The sequence below is a fragment of the Caretta caretta genome, chromosome 8, assembly GCF_965140235.1.
Source record: "Caretta caretta isolate rCarCar2 chromosome 8, rCarCar1.hap1, whole genome shotgun sequence".
In the NCBI taxonomy this organism is placed as follows: Eukaryota; Metazoa; Chordata; order Testudines; family Cheloniidae; genus Caretta; species Caretta caretta.
Window position 1 is genome coordinate 75,819,109 of NC_134213.1, and position 22,966 is coordinate 75,842,074.

Sequence of the window (22,966 nt, forward strand, 5' to 3'; positions counted from 1 at the left end):
GCTGCGCACCTACCTTGGCAGAGGTAGCCCGACCCCCGCTCCTGTGCCCCAGCCGGGCGCCGTCAGCCCAGCGTGCAGCCCCAGGCTCGCCCGGGTCAGCCTAGGGTGTTATAGCCCCCGAACCAGGGGGCAGCTCCGCCCCGAGTCCCCAGGCTGGACTTGGGGGGACTCAGCCAGCCCAGGGCAGCCTCGAAGAGCAACCTCGCTCGTCACCTACTGTGAGGTAGGAAAAATATCCTCGCTGCTCAGCTGGGGAGCTGCGACATTACCTGACCTTAGCTAGGTCCCTCAGAAAGTCAGTGGCAGAGTTGGGAATTAAATCTACTCGTACTCTCCCTCCCGGTGCCGTGTCTTAACTGCAGCCCTACCCTTCATCGCCCTTGGTTTACCACTCCATGCGCAAGGCCCTGTGTGTAACAGGAGTACACAGAAGCACAGGTTACTGCATCAGGGTGCACTGGTTTTTAAATTGTTTCGGAGGGTTAAGAATTTACGTTTTCATTAAAATGTTAAATGCCCAAATCATATGTATGATCCATAAACTGATGTGGTGATGTAGGCTTAAGGGTGCAGCCAAATAATGGATCTTAATTCATCTGAATGGGGTATTAAACCGGGCTGCTCTTAATTCATCTGAATGGGGTATTAAACCTGAAGTCAAACAGTAGCTACTCTGTTCGATAGAGGCAGTTAGACAGTAGATCTATCATGGCAGAGTAAATATCAGCTCCCTACCTGAGAGTGTGATTTGCTAGAGCAGAGGCAGGTAGAGGCTATAAGGAGGCACAAGCAGACAGCTAGAAGGTAGGAAGTTCTAAATTGTAATTGGGATGTTGCAACCCCTTTGATTTATGTACATATTAGCAAGTCCTTTTCCCCTCTAGTTGTACTATTTTAGTATAACTGCAATCATATTCTGATCCTGATTTGGGCTGCTACATATTGGGTACTTTAAAAAAAAAAACAACAGAACAGTATTTTAAAGGTTAAGAGACAGATTGATCAGATGCATACAACCGTTTTAGTTCCAATGAATTTCTTTGCATACAAAATATGAATGATTAGGTAAGCACTCTAGCTTGCCTGCTCTTTCAAGCAATCTCTGCTATAAAATACATGAACAAAACAGTTAACATTTTTAACGAAGTAGAGGCAGGTTAAGTGGACAGAATTTGGCAAATGAAAGTGTAAGTCAAGTACAGAAAATGAAAACGTTCCACAAATGGAGTTCTTTAAATACAAATTATTTCCAGATAGTATATATGGTCATTTCAAGGTCTTTGCACAGTCCAGTTTTTATTAAATAGCACATTTATGTATTAATTAAAAAAGTGATATCTTCACTATTTAATCAAAATAAAACACTTCTGAAGACACAAAGTTGTTATGGTTTGGATAACTTCTCCAAAAGTATTATTTAACACCACATGTAAATGCGGTGTATATAACCAGAAACAGCCAGTGAAAACAAGAAAATAAATCAGCTGTGGGCAGTATATTTTTAAAAAAGCTTCTGGAATGGTTGTGAAAGATAATTGCTTTTAAAAGTTCTAAATTAAAAAACAGGGAGAGATATTCCAAAAAAATCTCTACAATGTATTTTGATAAGTAAAATGTATATGCAATCAAACATGACCGTGCTCAACTAGCTAGCAACAAGTAGATTTGACAGATTATAAATGCAAGCAACAAAAATACCCTGTGATGTGTTATGTGTCAATGCATAATTTTAATATTTAACAGTGCTATGCAAATTAAACATACTATAGCAGTTTACAGCTCTTCAAAGTGGTCTAAACAATATACTGTTGAGATAGATAAATAGCACACATGTTTTTAGCACTTGTATCAAGTTTATTGTACCATTGCATTTAGTACAATGTCACTCAGGGACTGTGGCCAGGTTGCAACTTTTTCTAGTGTCCAAAATTCCACTAAAGATTTTCTTCGAAAGTTGCCATTATGTCACTCTGCAGGTTCATGTCAATGGTACCAGTCATCTATGGGAAAATGAATTAACAGGTTTCATAATTGAGTTATCATAGACAAAAGGAATACCATAATAAGTGACAGCACACCTATTGCTGGTTTATAGTGGCATCCACAATGGTAGCACTAGGCATTGCTACCATTGTGGATGCATTGGTATGCATTAAAAGGAACTGCATTAAAAGGAACTTAAATTTAAAAAAAAATTAAAGTAACATGTCCACTTCCTTTTCTCATCATTGCATGTGGACTTCAATATGTATCAAAAACATTCTGTTTTTAAAGTCGGCCTAAATCCTGTGGTTGTGACATCAACCACTTCATGGTATCAGGTTGCAAGACTTTTAAAGAATTTGATAGTTGGAAGTGAATTGAAAAGGCAAGCACTTCTGATTAGAAAGACATTTCTGTAACCAATGGTGATGGGAGAGAAAGATAAGATGGTTATTTACCTACTCTAATAGGACTAGAGGGAATTTCTCTTTTTTAAAATTGATCTGCAATACCAACATTAAGTCCAAAACACACATACTAAAGGACCACAGATGGACAATATACAAGACTTCTTTCTGCTCTGAGATATTCAGAGACCAGAATTCTTGTAACCTTAATTTTGCTGTCTTTTAATATTCTGATCTGATGAGCACTGTAGGTCATATACACACACACCCCCACCCCTTGGGTGGTGAGAATGTTTTGTTTTTGTAGGTTTCAGAGGAACAGCCGTGTTAGTCTGTATTCGCAAAAAGAAAAGGAGTACTTGTGGCACCTTAGAGACTAACCAATTTATTTGAGCATGAGCTTTCGTGAGCTACAGCTCACTTCATCAGATGTATACCGTGGAAACTGCAGCAGACTTTATATACACACAGAGAATATGAAACAATACCTCCTCCCACCCCACAGCAGGACAGTGGGGTGGGAGGAGGTATTGTTTCATATTCTCTGTGTGTATATAAAGTCTGCTGCAGTTTCCACGGTATACATCTGATGAAGTGAGCTGTAGCTCACGAAAGCTCATGCTCAAATAAATTGGTTAGTCTCTAAGGTGCCACAAGTACTCCTTTTCTTTTTGTTTTTGTAGGGTTGTTCTGCTGCACAATCATTGATGTTACTATGTCTGCTTTTGTGCGTATGTCCTCGAAGAGTCTGACAGCTGTCAACATTTGAAAGTTTCAGATTAAGGTAGGGTATGAATTTAAATGCAATACCTATTCCAGAGTAGTTTACCCTGTGGACACACTAATTTACTTCAGATTAACCTAAACTGGAAAAGCACACTCTTATTCCAGAATTAGAGTGTCTACCCAGGAAAATATTCTGGAACAGGTATGGTGGAATAGCTATTCCACAATAGCCAATCTGGTAACTCTGGGGAGCCTAGAGTCGCAGATGCCAAAGCCCTGATCCAAAGTCCACTGTAGTCTATGGGAGTCTTTCCGTCAACTTCTATGGGCTTTGGAGCAGGCTCTAAAAGACAGGTGATTGTAGTGACATTTACACTTTCTAAAAAAGATTAGGTTACACCAATTTACCCAAAACTTTACTGAAATATCGATGAAATGCCAAATTTAGACAAAAGCATTTTGCAGATTGAGGAGTCCGCTCTGGTTTAGCCAAATTACATTTTTTATATGGAAGAGATTTTTCCAAATCATTGGGTTAAAGACTGAGAAGTAATATATCCTGACAATCAGACTTACATCACGTAAGGAAGATACATGCTCCAGTTTTGAAAGAAACTTGGCAAACAAACTACTTAAATTGTAAATTGATGTTGTGCTTGTGAAGAGTTTCAGATAGATCTGATAACTGTTTATGAAGGACGTTCTTTGGAACAGGAACTTCGCATGGGCAGCAGCATAAGCTTCCCTACATGACTTCCAGGGTGACTCAATGTATTCTGAGTGACCTTCTCAAGGGGAAAGAGCCTTTCAGCCTCCATACCCAGCAGAGGCCAAATTCTAAATGAAACTGACAGAGGTGCCAATTTAGCACTGACAAATATCCTAATCAATCACATTTATTGTTCCATGATAATTTACTCTTAGAAGTTCTCCTTTAAGGGTATCCCAGAGGAAAAGGAATTTGAGTTCTTGGATCAACTACAGTCAGTTTAGTTTAGGATGCAAAAGAACAATAGGTAGAGATTCACGCACTTGTTCTGGGCCCTGTATGACACCATAAAAGCCCCTTAACCAGCTAGGGAAGAATTTCCCACCTTGCATTACCTACACTAGCCCCCTTCATTAATCCTGGGGAACAGGAGGCAAGTTAGGGGTTGGAAGAGAATCCCCACAGCACACAATACTATGAGGATTTCATGCTGCTGTGGGCAGCAGAGTAACCTATAGGCATCCCTGATATATACCACCAGTTCCTGGAGCAGCCCAAAATTGGAAAGGCACAAAAGTGACTTAAGCCACCTTTGATCCTTGCACCTCCCTTTCCCCATTACTCTGTCTTTCTGTGTTGTGCTTCCTGGAGGTGTAGCACGGAATCTTAAGCCTCAGATTTTACTTACTGGGATGGGTCCTCAGCTATTTTAAATCAGCATAATTCCATTGTCTTCAAGTGAATCTACAATGATTTATGCCACCTGAGGATCTAGTCACCTTATTTTGTGCTCAACTGAAAGTAAAGCAAAGTTAATAGTTGAAAAAAGTTCCATGACTTACCGCTTCTTTCCGCCTGCGCTCTTGCTCCATTTTTCTAGCCTGGTTACGGTCTTTGAAAAGACCTTTTTGGATATTTTGTTGAACCCCTGGTGGTTGTTGCTGTTCGTTGTTTGGCCTCTCTTTTTGTGGCTCTTCGTGGGCTTTCATTCCAGTGGATTCCAGTTCTGCTCCTTCATGGAGCCTTAAAAAGTAAAATAAAATGTCCAATTCTTTTGTTTACTCAGCATTATTTCTGTAGCGTAAACATGTGTCAACTGAACAAAAGCATCTGTTAGTAGCTTAATCAGCACTTACTTAGTACACAATACTTTAAATGTGGTCCAACAATATGTATTGCACATGTTCATTAATTCTATAAAGCTTTTCCCCAAATATAAGCATTATGTGGCAATATTTCTGTTTTTAAATGGGTAGCAATGGGAAAAGAACCATTGACACTCCCCACCACAAACCTATATGGGGATTGTATATTTCTTCTAGATGAACTAAGTTTTGTAAATAAAGAATATAAAGTGGGGATTTTCTTACCTGCGAATCAGGTAAGGGAAATGTCAGAAGCCAGTCTAGACTCATGGCTTCTGTCCTGTTCCTCTTTGACTGGCTAATCTGATAGAAGTTTTTTCTATCAAGTGACCCCCTGCTGCCTAAAATAGGGCAAGCCCCCCAATGACTTATTCCAGTGATGCCTTTCTTCCACTACTGGAAGTGAGGGGCATGGCATGGGGCAGTCTCATCCAGTCAGTGGCTTGTCATTGGAGGACTTGCAGAGCTGGAGAGAGGCATTTTTGAGGGGCATGGCAGGGAATGGAGAGGGACTGTCAGCCCATGAATTATAGAGGCTTGCCAACAGCACTGTCAGCTCTGACAGTTGTCTAGATTTGACAGTGCACTGCCTGCCTGTTAAGATGGATGCAATGCACTGGTGCAGATTCAGTGGAGATGCAGGGCTAACCCCTACACATTTTAGGAATAGAATTTTGTTATAGCTCTGCCACAGGTGATTCTGTTACAGCAGTGTTAAGTGCAAAAATGCAATTATCTCGAATTTAAAGCAGATTAGCTAGTCTTTATTAACTCCATGTATGGATCCTCATATTTCAGAATAAAAACACATCCTCAGAGTGCTACTCAGAAATAGCTATTCCAGAATATCTCCCAATATAGATGAATCCTAAATTGCTTATGACTGATTCTTTTATGGCTACTGGTACAGTTGCTCATTACACATCCTTAAATAATTGTATTATCAGCTTAACAAACAGACTGATGAGTCATACTCTCATGGACAAGCCAACATTGCATATTTCAAAGGAGTCATGTGGTAATTTTTAAATATAAATTAATTTAATAAATTCCATACAGCCATCCAAGAATCCAGTTGACAGGTACTTGATATAAATAAAAGTAGACATGCGAAATTGGGTCATTTTTCCACTCAACTATAAGGAATTACAAACCTCTCTTTTTCTTGAGAGGGGGTTTTCCCTTTCCTCTTGGCTTGTTCCAGTTGTCTCCTTAACTCTTGTGCTCGTTCAGTTTCTTCCTTTTCTAGTGCTGCTTTCCTGAACTGTTTGAAGTTCTCCGGAGATGCCTTTATGGGAACTGGAAGTGCCATATTTTTACATAAACTTATCCAAGAGTCTGCATTCTTGATTTTGATGTCCTGCAATTTAAGAAGTGATTGTAATTCACATAATAGTTTGTGGTATTAAACTGCATTTTTTGTAAATAAGTCACTTAGTCCTTACTATACTCACAAATCACTTAGTTTTCACTGGACATACTTTCACTCATAAGATACAAACACATGATAACCCTTTCAGTGCAGTTTTCCAGTAGGAATGTTTTATTAGATATAAGCTTTCAAAAATTTTGTTGTAGATATTCTAAGTGTACTTTCTCAAATAATGCCACTCTGTAGAAAAATGGATCAGCAGCAATAGACATATCTGTTAAATATCTTCCCCAGATCCTCACTATTAGGACATATGCATCAGATTTTTTAGACCCCCAGAAAAGATGCATTCAGGACTGCTTCACTCTCTTGCTCTCACTCTCTCTCACACACAGTGCATTGTGTGTCCTCCTGCATAACTCCCATCTCAGTTCTATGGAAGCTCCTATGAGGCCTGCAGTTATATATATAAAGGGGAAATAGTTGGATGCATGTGGATCTGAGCGAGATACCCTAGTTCTTTGTAGGGGGATTTCCTTTGTAAAGTCAATACACAATATTGGGTTAATAAACAATACTCCGAGAAGTTTTCATGAAAATCTATTGTTTTGTTTGACTTATTACATATCTGCCCTGGGATCTGAATCCAAATATTAATAGTTTAAGAAAATGTAAGCTGCTGGAACAATGGAAATTTACTAAGGGCTAGTCCACAGACTCTACACTACCACGCTACATCAGCACAGTTGCACTGATGCAGCTGTGCTGCTGTAGCATGTCTGGCGAAGACATGCTATGCTGACGAGGGAGCGCTATCCCATTGGCATAATTACTCCACCTCAGTGATAGGTGGAAGCTATGTCACTGGGAGAACGTCTCCCGCCAACATAGTGCGGTGTAGACACTGCTTTAAGTAGATGCAACTTATGTCGCTTAGGGGTGGCTTTTTCTCACCCCTGAGCAACGCAAGTTACATCAACTTAAGCAGTAGCATAGACAAGCCCTATATTAATACTTGAGAGCTGAGCGTGTTGACAGGAATTCTAGAAGCATTTCAATTTACCAGGCTTACACACAACTCTACAGCATCTAGGGGCCATGAGGCCCACAGCTTATGAGGGCAACTAAAACTGGCACTTCTGTAAACATTATCAAGCGTCAACTTTTCCTGCAGCAGCAAGTTAGCAGGAACTGGAAGATCCCCTCTCCCTGCCATTTTCTAAAAGTAAGCCAGTGCAGTTCAGGCATACCGAGAAGAACCTTCTTGTGAACCCCTCCCAAAATCCTCAAGCTGGTCCCATGCATAGTGGTGGGATCACGATCAGTTTTATTTTTTTTCAGTGGTGTAGAAGTGTGACAGATTCTTTCCTAGTCTCACATGTAAGTTTGAACTCCAGCACTACTCTTAGAGGCATTTACTCAAGTATTGCTATGACTTGGGTATTGTGTAATATGGAGGAGAGGTATGCTAGTATTAAAAAAACTACACCCTGAAAAGAGTCAAACCACATTAGTTAACATAGTACAGGTGCGCACGTTTTGAATTTTGAGTCCTTTGTTTTGGTATGTTAACTTTTTTATGATGTGAAATCAGAAATATAGGGCTGGAGAGGCCCACAAGAAGTCATCTAGTCCCCCCTCGCCCCCACATTGAGGCAGGGTTAAGTATACCTAGACCATCCTTGAATGGTATTTGTCTAAGCTGTTCTTAGACATCTCCAGTCACTGTGATTCCATAACTTCCCTAGGTAACGTGTTCCAGTGTTTAACTATCCCTTATAGTGATTTCCTAATTTCCAACTTAAATCTCCCTTGGTGTAAACTAAGCTGATTACTATTTCTCTTACCCTTGGTGGATATGGAGAACAAATTGGTCACCAACCTCTTTATAACAACTCTTAATGTATATGAAGACTTATATCCCTGCCTCAGCTTTCTCTTCTCTAAATATGTCCAATTCTTTTAAATTTTCTTCATAGTTCACGTTTCCTAAACCTCTTATTTTTGTTGCTATCCTCTGGTGTATGTGTCTCTCTCTCTCTCTCTCCCCTCTCCCCCAGAATTTGTCCACACCTAAAGTGTGGTGTCCAAAACTGGCCAGCGTACTCCATCTGAGGCCTCACCAATGCCAAATAGAATGGAACAATTACCTTCTTATCAGACTCTTGTTAAATACTCCCCTAAAAATGACATTTGCTTTATTTACAACAGCATTACACTGTTGACTTGTACTCAATGTGTGATCCACTATAACCTCCAGATCCTTTTCTGCAGTCCTGCTGCCTAGCCACTTATTTCCCATTATATATTTGGGCATTTGCACTATTCTTTGCTGAATTTAGTATTATTGACTTCAGACTAGTTATCTATCTAGATGATTTAGAATTCTAATCCTCTCCTCCAAAGTGCTTGCAACATCTCCCAGCTTCATGTCATCTGAAAATTTTATGGAGCATACTTGCTTCCATTGTCCAAGTCATTAATGAAAATATTTACTAGTATCTGACCCATAACAGACCACCACTTGTACGTTCTCCCATTTTGAAAGCAGTCCATTAATAACTACTCTGAGTGCAGTCTTTCAACCAGTTGTGCACCACTTTATAGTAATTTCATCTAGACTATATTTCTTTAGATTGCTTATGAGAACATCAGGTGGGACTGTGATAACAGCCTTACTAGAGTCCAAATAGATCATGTCTACTTCTTCTCACCTACCCCACTAGGTCAGTTACCCTGTCAAAGAAGGAAATTAGATGGCTTTGACATGATTTATTCTTGACAAATCTCTCTCGATAGTTACTCATCACCCAGTTATGCTCTAGGTTTGAATAAATTGTTTAATTGTTACAGTATCTTTCTGGATATTGCAATTAGGATGACTGGTGTATAATTCCCCAGGTCCTCCTTTTCCACCTTTTTGAAGTTAGGTACGGTTTGTCCTTCTCCAGTTCTCTGGGACCTCCCCTGTCCTCCATGAGTTCTCAGCTAATTGTAACAGTTCTGAGACCGCTTTGGCTAGTTTCTTGAGTACTCGAGTCTAGGGTGAATTTCATCCAACCCTGCTGACTTGAATACATCTAAATATGTTTTTTCCCCCCTATTTAGACCTGAGAGCCCTCCACTTTGTTGTGAATATTAATTGTGTTGAGCATCTGGTCACAGTAGAGCATGACATAAAACAGCATAAACCAATAGAAAAAAAAAATGGTCACATAGGACATGGAATAGAAATATGTGCTTGAATCTTTGGCAGATGGATTTCAATAGTTCCCAAGGTCTGTGAGACAATGAACGCATAAGCCATAGAAGTCACTTGAGAAGATCCTGAGATAAGGTGCTACTGCTTTATAATAAACTTTAAAGATCTTCAAATAAGATATGCAAAAATGGTTTCCTCGAGTCTTAAGAGGGACATCCAAAAAGACAATATTCCTACCTTTTTAGGAAGAATTTGAAGTGTAGGATCTAGTGTGTTTTTATCATCAGTGCTGTCAGAATGACCTGTTGGAACAATAGAATGAGCTTTATGAATCATGTTGACCATCTGGAAGATGCTTCTATTTCTGGAATGGAAGCCCACTGAAAAAGTCCTTTACAAGTTGGTCTCTGCTTTTATCGTTGTGGCAGAGGAGCTCCTGAATTCATCAGTCCCAACTAAGACAGAAAAAGATGCCTAAAGTGCTTTCACTTTCCTGAGTTAGAAGTTTAAATGTTTGAATAGATATGTAGGTTTTCTTCCACCTTTCATTTTGTGAAGGCTCTCTCTAGAGTTCCTACTTACCCTGTAGAAAGTTAATGTAGGCAGGACAAGAAGCCTTCTTAGAAACTGCAGTGCTTTCTATTTCTAGTTACTTGACTGGTGGGGGGAAGAATCTCTACATATTACTCATCTCCTTTCCCCTCCCCCTCCAACAGAGATTGACTACCCCTTCTGTGATGTTCCTGGCTTCCCCTAGAGAGGGAGGAGTCAGTTACTTAGTAACCTCACATTCCTCATAAAAGCATTTGTCCTGCCAGTTTCCACCTTTTTAAACAAGTAGGTCAGCCAGTAAGGTCTTCTAGTCATGTAAATCCATTTCTACTTCCAGTAGCTCCAGGGTACAGAATGTTTAAGAAATAAGGTATGTGCTCTGAGTGATTATCTTATTTGTTACACTGATAGATAATTCATTCTGAAAGGCAAACTATAAATTCCATTTCAATAGCATTCATTTCAACACATATAAATGAAATTTCCTCTGTACTGTATGTACTGCAAAAGAAAAACCGCAAAGTGTCATGTGTTTTTGCATTGCGCACTTAGAGTAATATTAGAAATACCTTGACAAGTATGTGGAATTGCAGATGACTAAATCTTCCATTATTTCAGGCAAAACATACTCAATAGGAAGAATTACCACACAGTTACAGAAGTGTTATGCTGCTTTTACCATGGATATCACTGCTTTTTAGGGCTCAGAAAGGATTTCTATACCTAGATTGTTAAGTGCTTTAGGAATGGAAGCTAAAACTTTGTTTTTGACAAAGGAACTGCTTTAGACCTTGATATAGCACAAGAGAGGTTTAATACTCTTGCACCTTTTTGTGACAAAACTCACATTCATCTACTCTGGGTAACTAAACTAGGTTTCAGTAATTCTATGTAGAATTATTCTTACTCAATGTGTAAGAGATTTGATAGCTACAGGATAAAATATTATGTAAGCAGTTACATAAGCATCCCAGACTCACAAACATGTAGAAAACATTAAGACATTAAAGTGCCTTCTGTGAAAATTTAAACTCTGGTCTTCAAATAAGATTTTTCCAAAAGCAACCTTTACAAGAATCAAACATCCCAAGTAGTCTTTAAAAAAAAAAAAAAGTCAGAAAATGAGCATATTACTCAACTTCAAATGAGCACGAGTTTTGGCTAGCCAAATAAAATAGGATGCTAAGTCAAGGCAGCCCTGTTGATAGGGGTCTGAGCCCCGGTATGTATCTCTGATGACCCTTGTAAATTTCTGGACCAGTTTGAACTCAAACCTGTCTGGGTAGCTTCTATGAGAACTGGAGAAAGGTCATAATCTTCATGCTTCTCCAGCATGTAGATTTACTTGGCTTTGAAGTGAACCTCCAGTTCCCCTGAATCCAATTATGTCCTTCATCACCCTGCTTTTCACCTTGCCCCCACACAAGCAGCTGGAATTGTCAAGGTGATGGGAAGCCTGGAGCATAATCTTCAGCACAAGAGGCTCTGCTGTGAAGGCCAGCACTTCATGCACAAGGAGCATTTACTCTTGGGCAGGAGAGGATTTTCTCAAAGCACACACAGAGGGCTTCATGGAAGTCTTTCAGAAACCTGCTAGTGACCTGACTAGGTATCAAGAATTCATCTTCATCTCCACTTCAAGAGAATGAATGCAAGACTGTGAAACTCAGGCCTTCCAACAAAGCTGCCTGCCCGCAGTCAGGGACTGCAAATTGAGCTGCTGGCTCCCTGGCATTTCCTGCCTTGGCAGCAGAGGGGCTAAATCTCATTACTAATGAGCTTCATGAGTCCCGGGCTGTGAGTGCATTGAGGAGCCAGTACTTTGAGCTCACAGTGGCATGGGACGCTTCTGTAATGAGGCAGCTCCACTAGGACTTAGTACAGGACAGCCAAGTTGGCAAGAACAAGGGTGGTGCTAATACACAGTTGTGGAGCTCAGGAAAGCTATTTTCAGTATTTCTAGGAAACAGATGACCACAGAAGAATGCCTAATTAGATTTGCTTTTCTGCAAGATCTCTTGACAAGTGGTTCAGACAAGCATGCAATTCTTTTAACCAAGTTTTATCATAGAAAGTTAGGGTTGGAAGGGACCTCAGGAGGTCATCTTGTCCAACCCCCTGCTTAAAGCAGGACCAATCCCCAATTTTTGCCCCAGATCCCTAAATGGCCCTGTCAAGTATTGAACTCATAACCTTGGGCTTAGCAGGCCAATGCTCAAACCACTGAGCTATCCCTCTCCCCAACCAAGTTTTAGGTCACATGATATCAGTAAAGATGTACATAGTAGTTCTTAGCTCTTATATAGCATCTTTCATCTGAGGATTAAGCAGCACAAAAGCTTACTGAGTAAAGTTTAAGTTCCTTTTATTATTCAAGGAAAACATTTCCCCCCAGAGTTTTAATAATGGAAAATAAATGTAATAATCTTAGTAGGAAACTCAGGTTGGGTGACTGGGAAATAGCTCCCATGCTGGTTACTCCTGCAATAGCAGGTCTGGTGCTGATGAATGAGCATTGAGCAGAGCTCTGCTCATTCATCTCATTTATTTTTTAAAAAACTTAAAAAATACATAAGCAAACTAGTGCTCGCACCCCTGTGGCTCAAAGGCTAAGCAACTCGTAATACGTCCCTGGGCAAACCTCCCAATCTTGAGATTCTTCCTGCAGCAGCCTTCTTATGTACAAGAACTCTAGCTTTATTGCCCCCGTGTTAGGGCCAGGAATAGAGCATGCCAACTCTGGTGATCTCAACAGTGAAGATGAGAGGAACCATCCCACAGCCCCTCCACTTGGCCAAGTGGAAACTGTAGGAGTGGTGAGTAAAAAGGTGCTGAAGGATTGAAGAGGACAGAACTAAGAGGGATAGAGAAGTAAGGATTTGGGGAAGATAGGCAATGAGGAAGGAAAAGATTGAAAGAAAAAAGGAAGAGCAATCCATTCAGACAAAGAAAAGATGGGAACAGGAATGGAAGGAGAGAATGAAAGACCTGTGTTTTCAAATAATATAGGTTGCTATAGCTGTACCTGTCATTTTGAAACACATTAAAGCAAGGTCCTTGCCTTGAAATTTACAGTTGAACAGTATGTGGGAAATAATTCAAAAGCAAAAAGGCATACACTCATTGTCATTGAGGATTGTGCACTGAATTATAATTCATGTAAAACCGATACCAGGTGCTGTAAAGTGGTAGGTGCTTTTTAGCATATATAAAAGTACATTACTGGTACTAAATAAGTGTTGCAATACAGAAGAGCAGGGTTAAGACTGCAATGTGAAAGCATTGTTTTGGTATAATTAAGTTACTTAGTTAACCCTAAATTTCTAACACTATTCATTGACCATCTTCACTGCTAATTGTTAAGAGTTTGGAAATAAGTATGCTTTTCAGTTTCCATGAAGTTTTGTTTGAAATTTGTTTTATTTATGTTCAAATTAATGGGGACAGAGGGAGGAGGAGGAGGAGGAAGAGGAAGATAAGTTGGTCTTCACTGCATTATTAGTTTGGGGCACAACTCAGGTGATACCCTAACTCAGCTCTTGTTCACAGAAAAATTTCTAGCCTAGGGTAACTAGGGCTTTGAGTTTCTTTGAGTTTGAAGAAGCTAGCTCATCAAAGGGGGTGGGTTGGAGCTCAAGGTATTCTGAAGCTCAAGCTACTATTGCATTGGGGACTCAGTGTGAGAACTGTTAAGCCATCCCCAGCAGAAATGACTGATCTCCAGCTCAGTACCTATTTGAAAGTCTGAAGTAAGTAAAAACTTTACGTTCTAGGGACAGGTTATTCCCAGACCTCTTTACCAGGATCCTCCTTCAACCCTACTGTACTAATTGCTCAGTGGTTTATGGGCTACTTTTAATATATTGCCCAGGAAATATGAAGCCATCAGATCATCGTTTTTAGCAGAATCCCCTACTCAGGACTGTATTGAAGAACTTTAGAAGGGAATGAAACGCTGCAGTAGACACACTGATACCTGTAGCCCCTGCTCTCGCAATAGTGATGCAAGACTGAAGCAGTATTTTATCAATTTGTTTCTACAGTAGGGAAAATTCTTTATCATCTGTTTATTTTGACAGATCTCTGCTACCCCCAAAAGCCATATAATAAAGATTAAGCCACCTGGAGACATTCTAGGGAGTGTCAGTAGAGAATCCTTTTAAAGTTCAGCAAAAAGTTTTACTGTTACGTAACAGGGCATCAGTGGAGTGAATTTTTATCTAACTATTCTGAGCTTTCTAAATTAAGCGATTTGTCCCCGCTACTAAACTGCAGGGAAAGTTAAGCCTTTTCAAATGTAAAGTCATTGGCTTTATATAGTCTTGGTATCAGATACAACCAGAATGAGAACTGGATATCCATTTTTACTTAGCTTTATGTAAATTGTTAAGTGAATCAAACAACAAAGTGTACCCGGAAAAACAGTCACACTAACGTTTGCATGCAGTACTATTTAGATATTAACTAGTGAACAAATATTACATTCAGTATTACTTTATTTTGACCAATATAAACTGAAAGTTCACATATACATTTATTTCAAGTGTATGCCCCTGATCTCAGTTACATTTCTAATAAGACCATACATACTTTGTTCTTGATTTATGGATTTTGAGCCAGCAACTCCACCAGAAACATTGTTTTGAAGAATATTTAATTTTCCAGGTTCTTTGCCATCAGTAACTGGAATGTCCTGGAGAGATGAATTGGATGCCTAGGAGAAAATTAAGACAGTCTTCAAAATGTACTCTGATCAGTTAATATGTGCAATGTTCTATAGTATTTATCTAACAGAAAAAGGGAATTTCAGCAGTGGGTTATTTCAGTCTATACAGGCTGGACCTGCAAGGACGAAGTAGATTTAATCCATACTGTAGTCAACTAAAGTAAATTCTACGTAAGCAGGCACTGACTTAGTAGCAAGTACTGCTGAAAGAAAATCAAGTGGGGGACAATATGACCATGGTCCAGATTCCCTCCTCCTGTTCCAGGAAGTTTGCACCACCTGAGTGGTGCTAAGTGGCAGAATCAAGCCTTAGCTGGCCAGCTGAGAATTCCCTCAGCATAGGGGAGTTCAGCTTGTGCAAAGTGTTTTACTGGCTCCTAAAACTGCTACCCCATGCCAGAGTAAGGGGCAGGGTGGAGCACACCTGCACTACCTTCATTCTCAGCCGAGTATGTTCCTGAAGAGGTTAAACTGGCATAAGATAAAGCAGCCCCTATGTTGGGCTGGGGCTTTCACAAATGCATCATGAGAATTAGAGAAGGTGTTACTGGCCCTCTACCACCAGGCTCAGTGCAGAAGAGGAAGAAAGCCTATCTTTGTGTAATGGAGACTCTGGGCTGGAGAGTCTAAGAACAAAATAGCACCACCGAAGAGGGACAATATATTTAGCTGTGATGCTGGGAGTTCCTTTCCTAGACCTGAAGAAGCGCGCTCTGTGGCTTGAAAGCTTGTCTTGCTCACCAACAGAAGTTGGTCCAATAAAAGATATTACCTCACCCACTTTGTGTGTCTAATATGCAGGGACCGACATGGCTACAGCTATATTCTGTCGCATGGAAGAGGTGCATTTTAAGTCTTTGCACTGGAGAAACTTCAGAAAGTAAAAGCTATTGAAAGCTTGGGTGAATCAACTGTACCTAGACCTGTTTGGAAGCATGTTCACCTAACTATCTTCCTAGACAAGTTGGGAGAGGCTAAGCTGTGACATCAAGTCCAACTCAAAGGGAACTATAGAATTCAGCATGACAGTTGAGGGCCCCCATCCAGAGACTCCTCAAGGGTGGATTATCCAAGTCCCAGGTTTTATTTATTAAATCATTCTTCCCTCAAAGCTCAAGGAATTCTCCATATTTATCTTTTAATCAAAAGATAAAATCATGTGGAGAGGGGGGAAAAAAGCCAGGCCTCACCTCATACCATCGTCACTGTACCATACAGCTGACAAGAGTTTAGTATGATATTTCCAGAGACGGAAGAAAAAAAGAAGAACTAATGAAGATGCTGTGATTATATTACAAGGTAATCTTTGCTTTCTGAAAGTCAGAGTGATCCTGGCAGCTTTATACTTTCAGCAACTATGTTAGAGGATATGCATTAAAGAGAGACAGTTAAGCTAGTGATTCCTTCAGCTGCAAAGCTTTTCCTTTCATATTTTGGCATAGAAAGTACAATCCAATTCCTATTAAAGGCAATTAAGTCACTATTTGATTAATGGGAATTAGATTAGCATTTCAGTGGTTCTGTATGGGTCTAATCAAACTCAGCCAACATTTCCAGGAAAACAGAAAACCTTACTCCACTGTTGTATGAATACAAGCCTGAAGTGTTGCAATACTAGGTCTACTTATTTTAAAGGACAAAAGGTTCGTTATATGAAGATACTTGAGAAATCTATTTGTAGATAAATCAGCATAAATAATGACAATTCACCTCTGTGGCAATGTGAGTAGGCTGGCTGACAAAAGGCTGGCATGTCTTTGGAATATTCTGAGGCCTTTGCTGTAGGGGTGTGGAGTGCAGTGGAGATATAACTGTGATTATACCTGAGTGGAGGGGGGGAAAATGGAAATTAAATGTGCAACTTCCCATAATATACAGAGTCAACAAATCTGTAACCTATACTCAAAATTAGCTCAACAATATTTTAAGACACAGAATAGCCAAGTGTACATTCCAGCTAGATACCTTTTGGGACAGTCATCTATTTTTAGTTAGCTTCCCAGCTGGATAATCAGCTAGCAACTCATTTAGATTTATACCAGAACTGAGGAAGGATGATTTTTTGGGGGGGGCATGTCATTAAATATTTGCAAGATAGCTTTAAGGTAAGAGATTGGATATTCTTTCCTTTAAACCCAGCTTTACCAATGCAGGATTATGTGCTTTTATCTCAATCTTGAGTCACTTTTTATAGTCACATTACTCTTTTCTATTTTGCTGTTTGACAGTAGTAAAATGACACTTACAAAAACCACTGTATCTGAAGTGTTGGTAGACTGCATTTCTGCAACCAGGATTCTGCTAAGTGTTGCTTGACCTCCATGACATAGAACAAAGGGTGCTCAACACTACACATGGAAGCTATTGCAGGGTCTCTAACCTAACACTTCCCCCATCCTACCTCCCAGCAAACTCCAACAAACAAAACAGGAATTTTCTAGACAAGACCAATACCAATTTTCTTCTCCTGCTATAATGACAGTCTCATGTCAATAATAGCCATTTCATTTTCTGGTGTAAAGATTTTACCTGAAGGAGACAGCATGCTTTGTTCAGGTAGTTTAAGTGGACTACGTTGCAAAAGCTGAGGCCACTGTAGTATTTTAAGAGAAGGCTGTGTTTCTGATGATCTTTGATTTTGCAAGCTACTAGTAAAAGAAAATGAGGTCTGCACTTCAGGAATAGCATTGCAGGATGTCTTTTGTAAAGACAGTGGTATTTGCTGCAGGAAGATTTAAATGTAATTAATTTTTGATATTTACCTTGCATTTGATAAAGTTAACCCTTTATACCTCTTCAAGTTTTCCCGTTTCCACCTGGGCATTTGAAAGTGATCTACTTCTCTTAAAAATACAATACAAATAATATCTGATGTCACTGGTGCCTATAGTATTTGTTAGGAATTCTATAGGTTGACAGCAGAAAAATGTACCCATTTAAATTAACAATGATGCACAATTTAAATTGAAGAAGTGGCATTAACTCCTGCTGTCTGGTAGATACTTTGGTAAATACACTATATTCTGACTCAGATACCAAGTATATGACAGAGAAAGTTGTAGAGATAAAGACAAATTACATTTAAGGCCCAGCCTGGTGGCATAGGAGTAGCATTCTGTAAGTCTTAGTTTTACCAGGGAGAGACCGAGATATATCAGTAGCATGGCTCTCACTGTGGAGACATGTGAGCACCTGTCTTGCAAAGGCTACTCACAGTGAATGAAGCTAAGCATATACTTAAGTCTTTGCAGGATCAGAGTCTGAGTGAAAGGTATATTCTAAGAGGAGGTCTTGCATCTATAATAGAGGGTGAATAAACAGCAGTTGAATAAAGGCGTCCAGTTAAGTATGCCACCTGATTTTCCTATGAGGTTAAGTGCTCTGCTCTGAAAGGAAGAGCAGTATATTTGAAGCACAGGAGCGGTACTCAAACTCTTCCAGAAAGGGCGGGGGGGGGGGGGGAAATTGAGTCCAGTGAGGGCAAACTGATGTGGAAGTTTTCTTGTAAACGTACTTTGAAAAACTAGCTGCCGCCTCTCCTCCCATTTGGGATCAGAGTACATTGTGAAGGATGGGCATGGGCAATGGGAGGGTCATGGCCAAGCAGGTGCACTGGTATATAAGATGGGTATTCACCCAGGAGTGGAGTAGGTAGTTTGTTTATTTATTGGAAAAAGAGAGCTAAAGAGTTTTATATATTTAGTTTCATGTTAGGCTAGTTCCTCTTAAATCTTGCTCATTGTTCAGATGATGCTGTAATGTTTTGGATACTTCCTACATCTGTCACTATATCTGAACGAATATTTTACTGGAAGATTTGTGTGCTTATAGCGAAGATAAGACCTTAGTGTGCTTAGCATGGTTTATTAGGTTGATTCACTTTAGCGTGTGAAGGGTAAGACTGTGTTAAAGACACTTAAAAAAAATAAACCTTGTTAACCATTTTTAGTTAAATGTTGCCTCCATATTTCTCCCCTGTTCCCCCCTCCTCCCCCCCGTCTGTAGTGAAGTAAGATCCCCAAATGTTGCTCCCACCCCAGCAGCTTGTCGAGGTCTAGCCAGAGTGTGTCAGCAATATGCGTAACTTTGAACTTCTGCAGCAAACAAACTTTGTTCCTCCCTATGAGGGAGGTAAACAAAATTAGAATCAAATTAAATATTCAAAATTTTAGTATCAAACAACAGAGAACAAAGCTATTTAAGTGATTTCAGCAAACAATACTAAGCAGTGAATGACAAACCTTTTAATCTAGATCTAAAGTTATATGCATTCTAACAGAAGAGAAATGTGAATTTACCTCCATTTGTTCTTTAGAAGTCAGACCATTCTGTCTGGTTCCATTTGGCTTTGAGCCTATTTCTGTAATCATAAATAAAGTGAAGGGAGAAACTCAGGTATTCACATCTGTTGTATGGATTCACATCAAGACATTTTTAATCTGTATTGCAGTAGCACCTAGAGGTCCAAGACCCATTGTTGTGGGAACTGAACAAACAGGCATCCCTGTCCCAGAGAGCTTACTCCTGTTCACAGAGTTAAGCATGTGTAACACCACTGAAGTCAATGGGACTCAATGCACAGAATTAGGCACACATATAGGGTCCTAATGGGATCTATACCTTAGCTGCCATTGCCATAGAAGAGATGAGGCTATGGTATCCTGGCATACTCCAGTAGCTGGAAGCAGCCCTAGACAGCTAGCAGCCTCAAGTATGTACCCATCCAAGACCATAGGTATAGATTCAGGGCAGGTAGCCCCTCCTGCTACCACAGGCATGCTCTATTTTTAGTGCTCTAACACCTTTGTGTCTCCTCGAGCTGGAAGTTACATCACCATCTCAAAGTGTAGACATGCTCTTAGAGTATCCATTAACTAGATCCATATTTTTATTTCTGATGAAATGGTAGATGAACACATACTGTATTACAAAAACTGATTAACAATTAAAATTAAGTGTACGTGGCTTTCAGAATAGATGTTTTAAATCAATGACAGCATATAAAATATTTAAAGTGAAAGGCAGCTGTATTTCTAGCTGAAAACCCGCCGTACCAGTGGACTGCATGTCAGTTTTCAATTAACAGCGTGATTTCAAGTTCAAAATACATTCTGTATGTTTTTAGACTACGTCTATTTTTACTTAAAGATTGTCATTCAGTATATGTGAAATGATTAGATATTTGAAGTAGTGACAGATGGCTCAGTAAAACAAAACTTCTAAATGTAAGTTTAAACTGCAAGACAGAAGTACTGTAGTTTGTTGGTCTGAGAATGCCACTAAGAGTCAACACCGCCTTGAGATGAACTACCTATATTTTGAACGTAGATGCCTATATAAAACTAGCTGAAATGTTGTGCCAGTCATGAAAATTAATTCCAGCTACAAGAGAAAAAAATCCTTTACACTAAAGAATGCACTTCCATCTTCCAGGCAACTAGTGTAGTTTGGAAGAGCCCAGACACTTTCAAAAATTCTGAACTTGAAGTTCTGGTTTTAACACGAAGACAGAGGTCAACTCTTCAGTGCCGGATATTATTGTCATTGATAGGGTGACCAGACGTCCTGTTTTTAAAGGGACAGTCCCACATTTCAGCCCTCCTGCAGGTGTCCTGACTTTCTTAAAAATGGGCAAATTTGTCCCATATTTTCTGTCTCCCCCCCATCAGTACTGATGGGTCTTGCTGCTGGCTGTATCCCTGCTCGCCAGCTGCCCATCCACAGGCGGTGAGTGGGAGGGTCCAGTGGCTGATGATGGGGGTGGGTGTACAAGGCTGGTGATGGGGTGAAGCTGCAGCACACAGGGGCGGCCGCTGCCCCTACTGGTCCATCAGCTCAGCCCCCGTTGCATGTTAGCTCTTAGCCAGCAGGGCCTCGCCCCCGTCCCGTTTCTGGCCAGTGCTGGCTGCACTCTGCGGCCACTGGTGAGTGCAGGCAGGCACTAGGCAGCGGCCAGTTATGTGTCGCCTCTATTGCCCACCCATCAGCCCTTTTATGTGATCCCTCTCTCACTGTCCTCTCCCTGCTTTGTCCCTTCATCCCCTCCAGCCCTGCTGCTCCCCCATATCACCCCCACTAGCTGAGTAAAGAACCAGCCCCTGGTCGGAATGCTCAGCTTACCAACAGCCTGGCTGGCAGGCTCCTTCTTTCCCCCACTGCCTCTGGCTGGGCCAGCACCCCATGAAAGCCCAAGACTCTCTGGCCTGGGTGCTGGCCAGTAGGAACCAAGCTCTATGGGGCTTTGGCACACGCACAGAGCTGGCACAGGGAAGCCTCTCTGCCCCTCAGCTAAACTCTGGAGTGGTGGGAGGCGGAGGGGGCCACAGTGCACGGGAGCAATTTCCAATCTGTTCATGCCCTGACCCTGCAGGATCGACAGCAGCCCCGCCCCGGGAAGGAGCTTACCAGCCTCTTCATACGTACACCCACCCTGGGTCCTTCCCCCAAGGAGCCTGGGGCTGCTCCGCCCCCGAGGAAACTCTGCTACTGAGACATCTCTCTAGCCAGGTTTGCTGAAGCTTCTGCAGCCAGGTTCCCTGGGCCCTTGTGCACAATTCAGGCTTAACCCCTTCCTGTAGCCAGGGGACAGGAGACAGCTGGGTTTTGTCAATGGCCATTAGGTGCCTTTGAACACTGTGCGGCAGGAAGGAACAAGCTGCTTCCAGCCACAGAAGGAGTGGGAAAGGAGAGGAACGGGAAAAAAAGAGAGAGAACAAACTCTGCAAAGACATGGGCCAGGTCATCCCTTCCTCTCCCCTCTGGCTGGAAGCAGTTCCTATCCCTTCTCTCCCACACAGTGCTGAAAGGCTGCTGCTGGCCACATTCTGGTGTGAATCCTGGCAGAAATTGGCGGGGGGGGGAGCGGAGCATGTGATCCTGTGTGCCCCCCCCATGTGTTGCCTTGGGAAGGTGCAGCAGCGGGGGAGGCGGGTCCAGCCTGGGGGCCCAGCCAGGCATGAAGGGCAAAGCACACCAGGCAGGGAGGGGGTGTGGGGGTCAGTCGGTCACCCCGTCGTGTGTGTGTGTGTGTGTGTGTGTGTGTGTGACCTCTCCTCGTGTGAGCCCAAAAGCCTTAAAGATAAGGCAAATAAAAAATCCAACTATGCAGTATTTCTTTTTAACAGGGGCTCAGTCAACTTGATGATAATTTGAACGTTTGTGCTGCATGGTTCTGATTGATTGCCGTTGAACTTGCTTGAATACGAATAAATTTTACCAGGGGTCCTGTGTTCAGCATAGGGAAATATAGTCATCCTAGTCATTGAGTGTTCAGTAAACTGCAAGGGTGAGCATTTTATGCATAACAGTGTATGTATCAGTCCTTCAGAGGATCTCATCATGTATAGCAGCTTTACCTGCTATTTGAATAATTTTAAGTTTGTTCCCCAAAATCAGTGTAGAGAGTAAGACACGGGCCACTGGAAAAATGGGCTATGTTAACCACCACTGAAACCTCCTTCTATACTAGATGCTTACACATATTATTGGGAAAAAGATTACATGTCAGGAAAAGTGTTATTTTCCCAGTGTAAACAGGGCCTAAACATTGAGCAATGCTTTAATTACAGTTTGAAAGAACCCCGCTATATACATTTATATTGAACAGTTTGAAAAGTTCAAAGAAATAATACAAGTCTCATTCCTCTCCTCCCACAGAAATATGCACCTCATGTGTTACAGTAGTCAAAGACACTCACAATCTTGCAGCAATCTGGGATTGTTTTCAATCCAGACTGCACTGCGAATTGCATTTCAGAATGGAACACTGTAAAAACAATTTCCATTAACTCCAGCTTTGTTTTTTTGGGAAAACATTAGTTTGAAGTATTATCATTAGAAATGCTGTTGGTAAGAGTTTTAGGTACTACACCGGCCCTCATCCCTCCATACCCATTTATTTTTCTATTTCTTAAAAAGAGTTTTGCTGCTGTGTTGTAGGCCTACATACAAACAAAATATTTCTATAGTCATCCAATTATAGTAACTGTGTTGTTACAAACACTTAGGCAACACCATTTTTAGACAAATATGAATTAGATAAAAGTATACGACAAGTAACCTAGAATATAGTTTGTGACAAGCTCCAGTACAGATACTTACATTTTGCTACTAGAAGTTTTCATTCACAATTTCAGTTTGCTACT

The 22,966-nt window shown here is 40.9% G+C and overlaps 1 protein-coding gene across 1 annotated transcript in view; it reads right to left on the reverse strand.

The window, feature by feature from the left end:
* Positions 1-1,156: 1,156 nt before the first annotated feature.
* Positions 1,157-22,966, reverse strand: part of BRDT (bromodomain testis associated) — a 38,151-nt gene continuing 16,341 nt past the window's right edge. Inside the window, exons 11-18 of the mRNA XM_048861627.2 lie at positions 19,121-19,182; positions 17,352-17,544; positions 16,533-16,645; positions 14,687-14,810; positions 9,782-9,846; positions 6,125-6,330; positions 4,668-4,848; positions 1,157-2,000 (exon numbers count right to left, since the gene is read on the reverse strand). Coding sequence (XP_048717584.1) covers positions 1,935-2,000; positions 4,668-4,848; positions 6,125-6,330; positions 9,782-9,846; positions 14,687-14,810; positions 16,533-16,645; positions 17,352-17,544; positions 19,121-19,182 — 1,010 coding nt within the window. The 3' untranslated portion in view covers positions 1,157-1,934. The remainder of the gene's footprint in view (positions 2,001-4,667; positions 4,849-6,124; positions 6,331-9,781; positions 9,847-14,686; positions 14,811-16,532; positions 16,646-17,351; positions 17,545-19,120; positions 19,183-22,966) is intronic.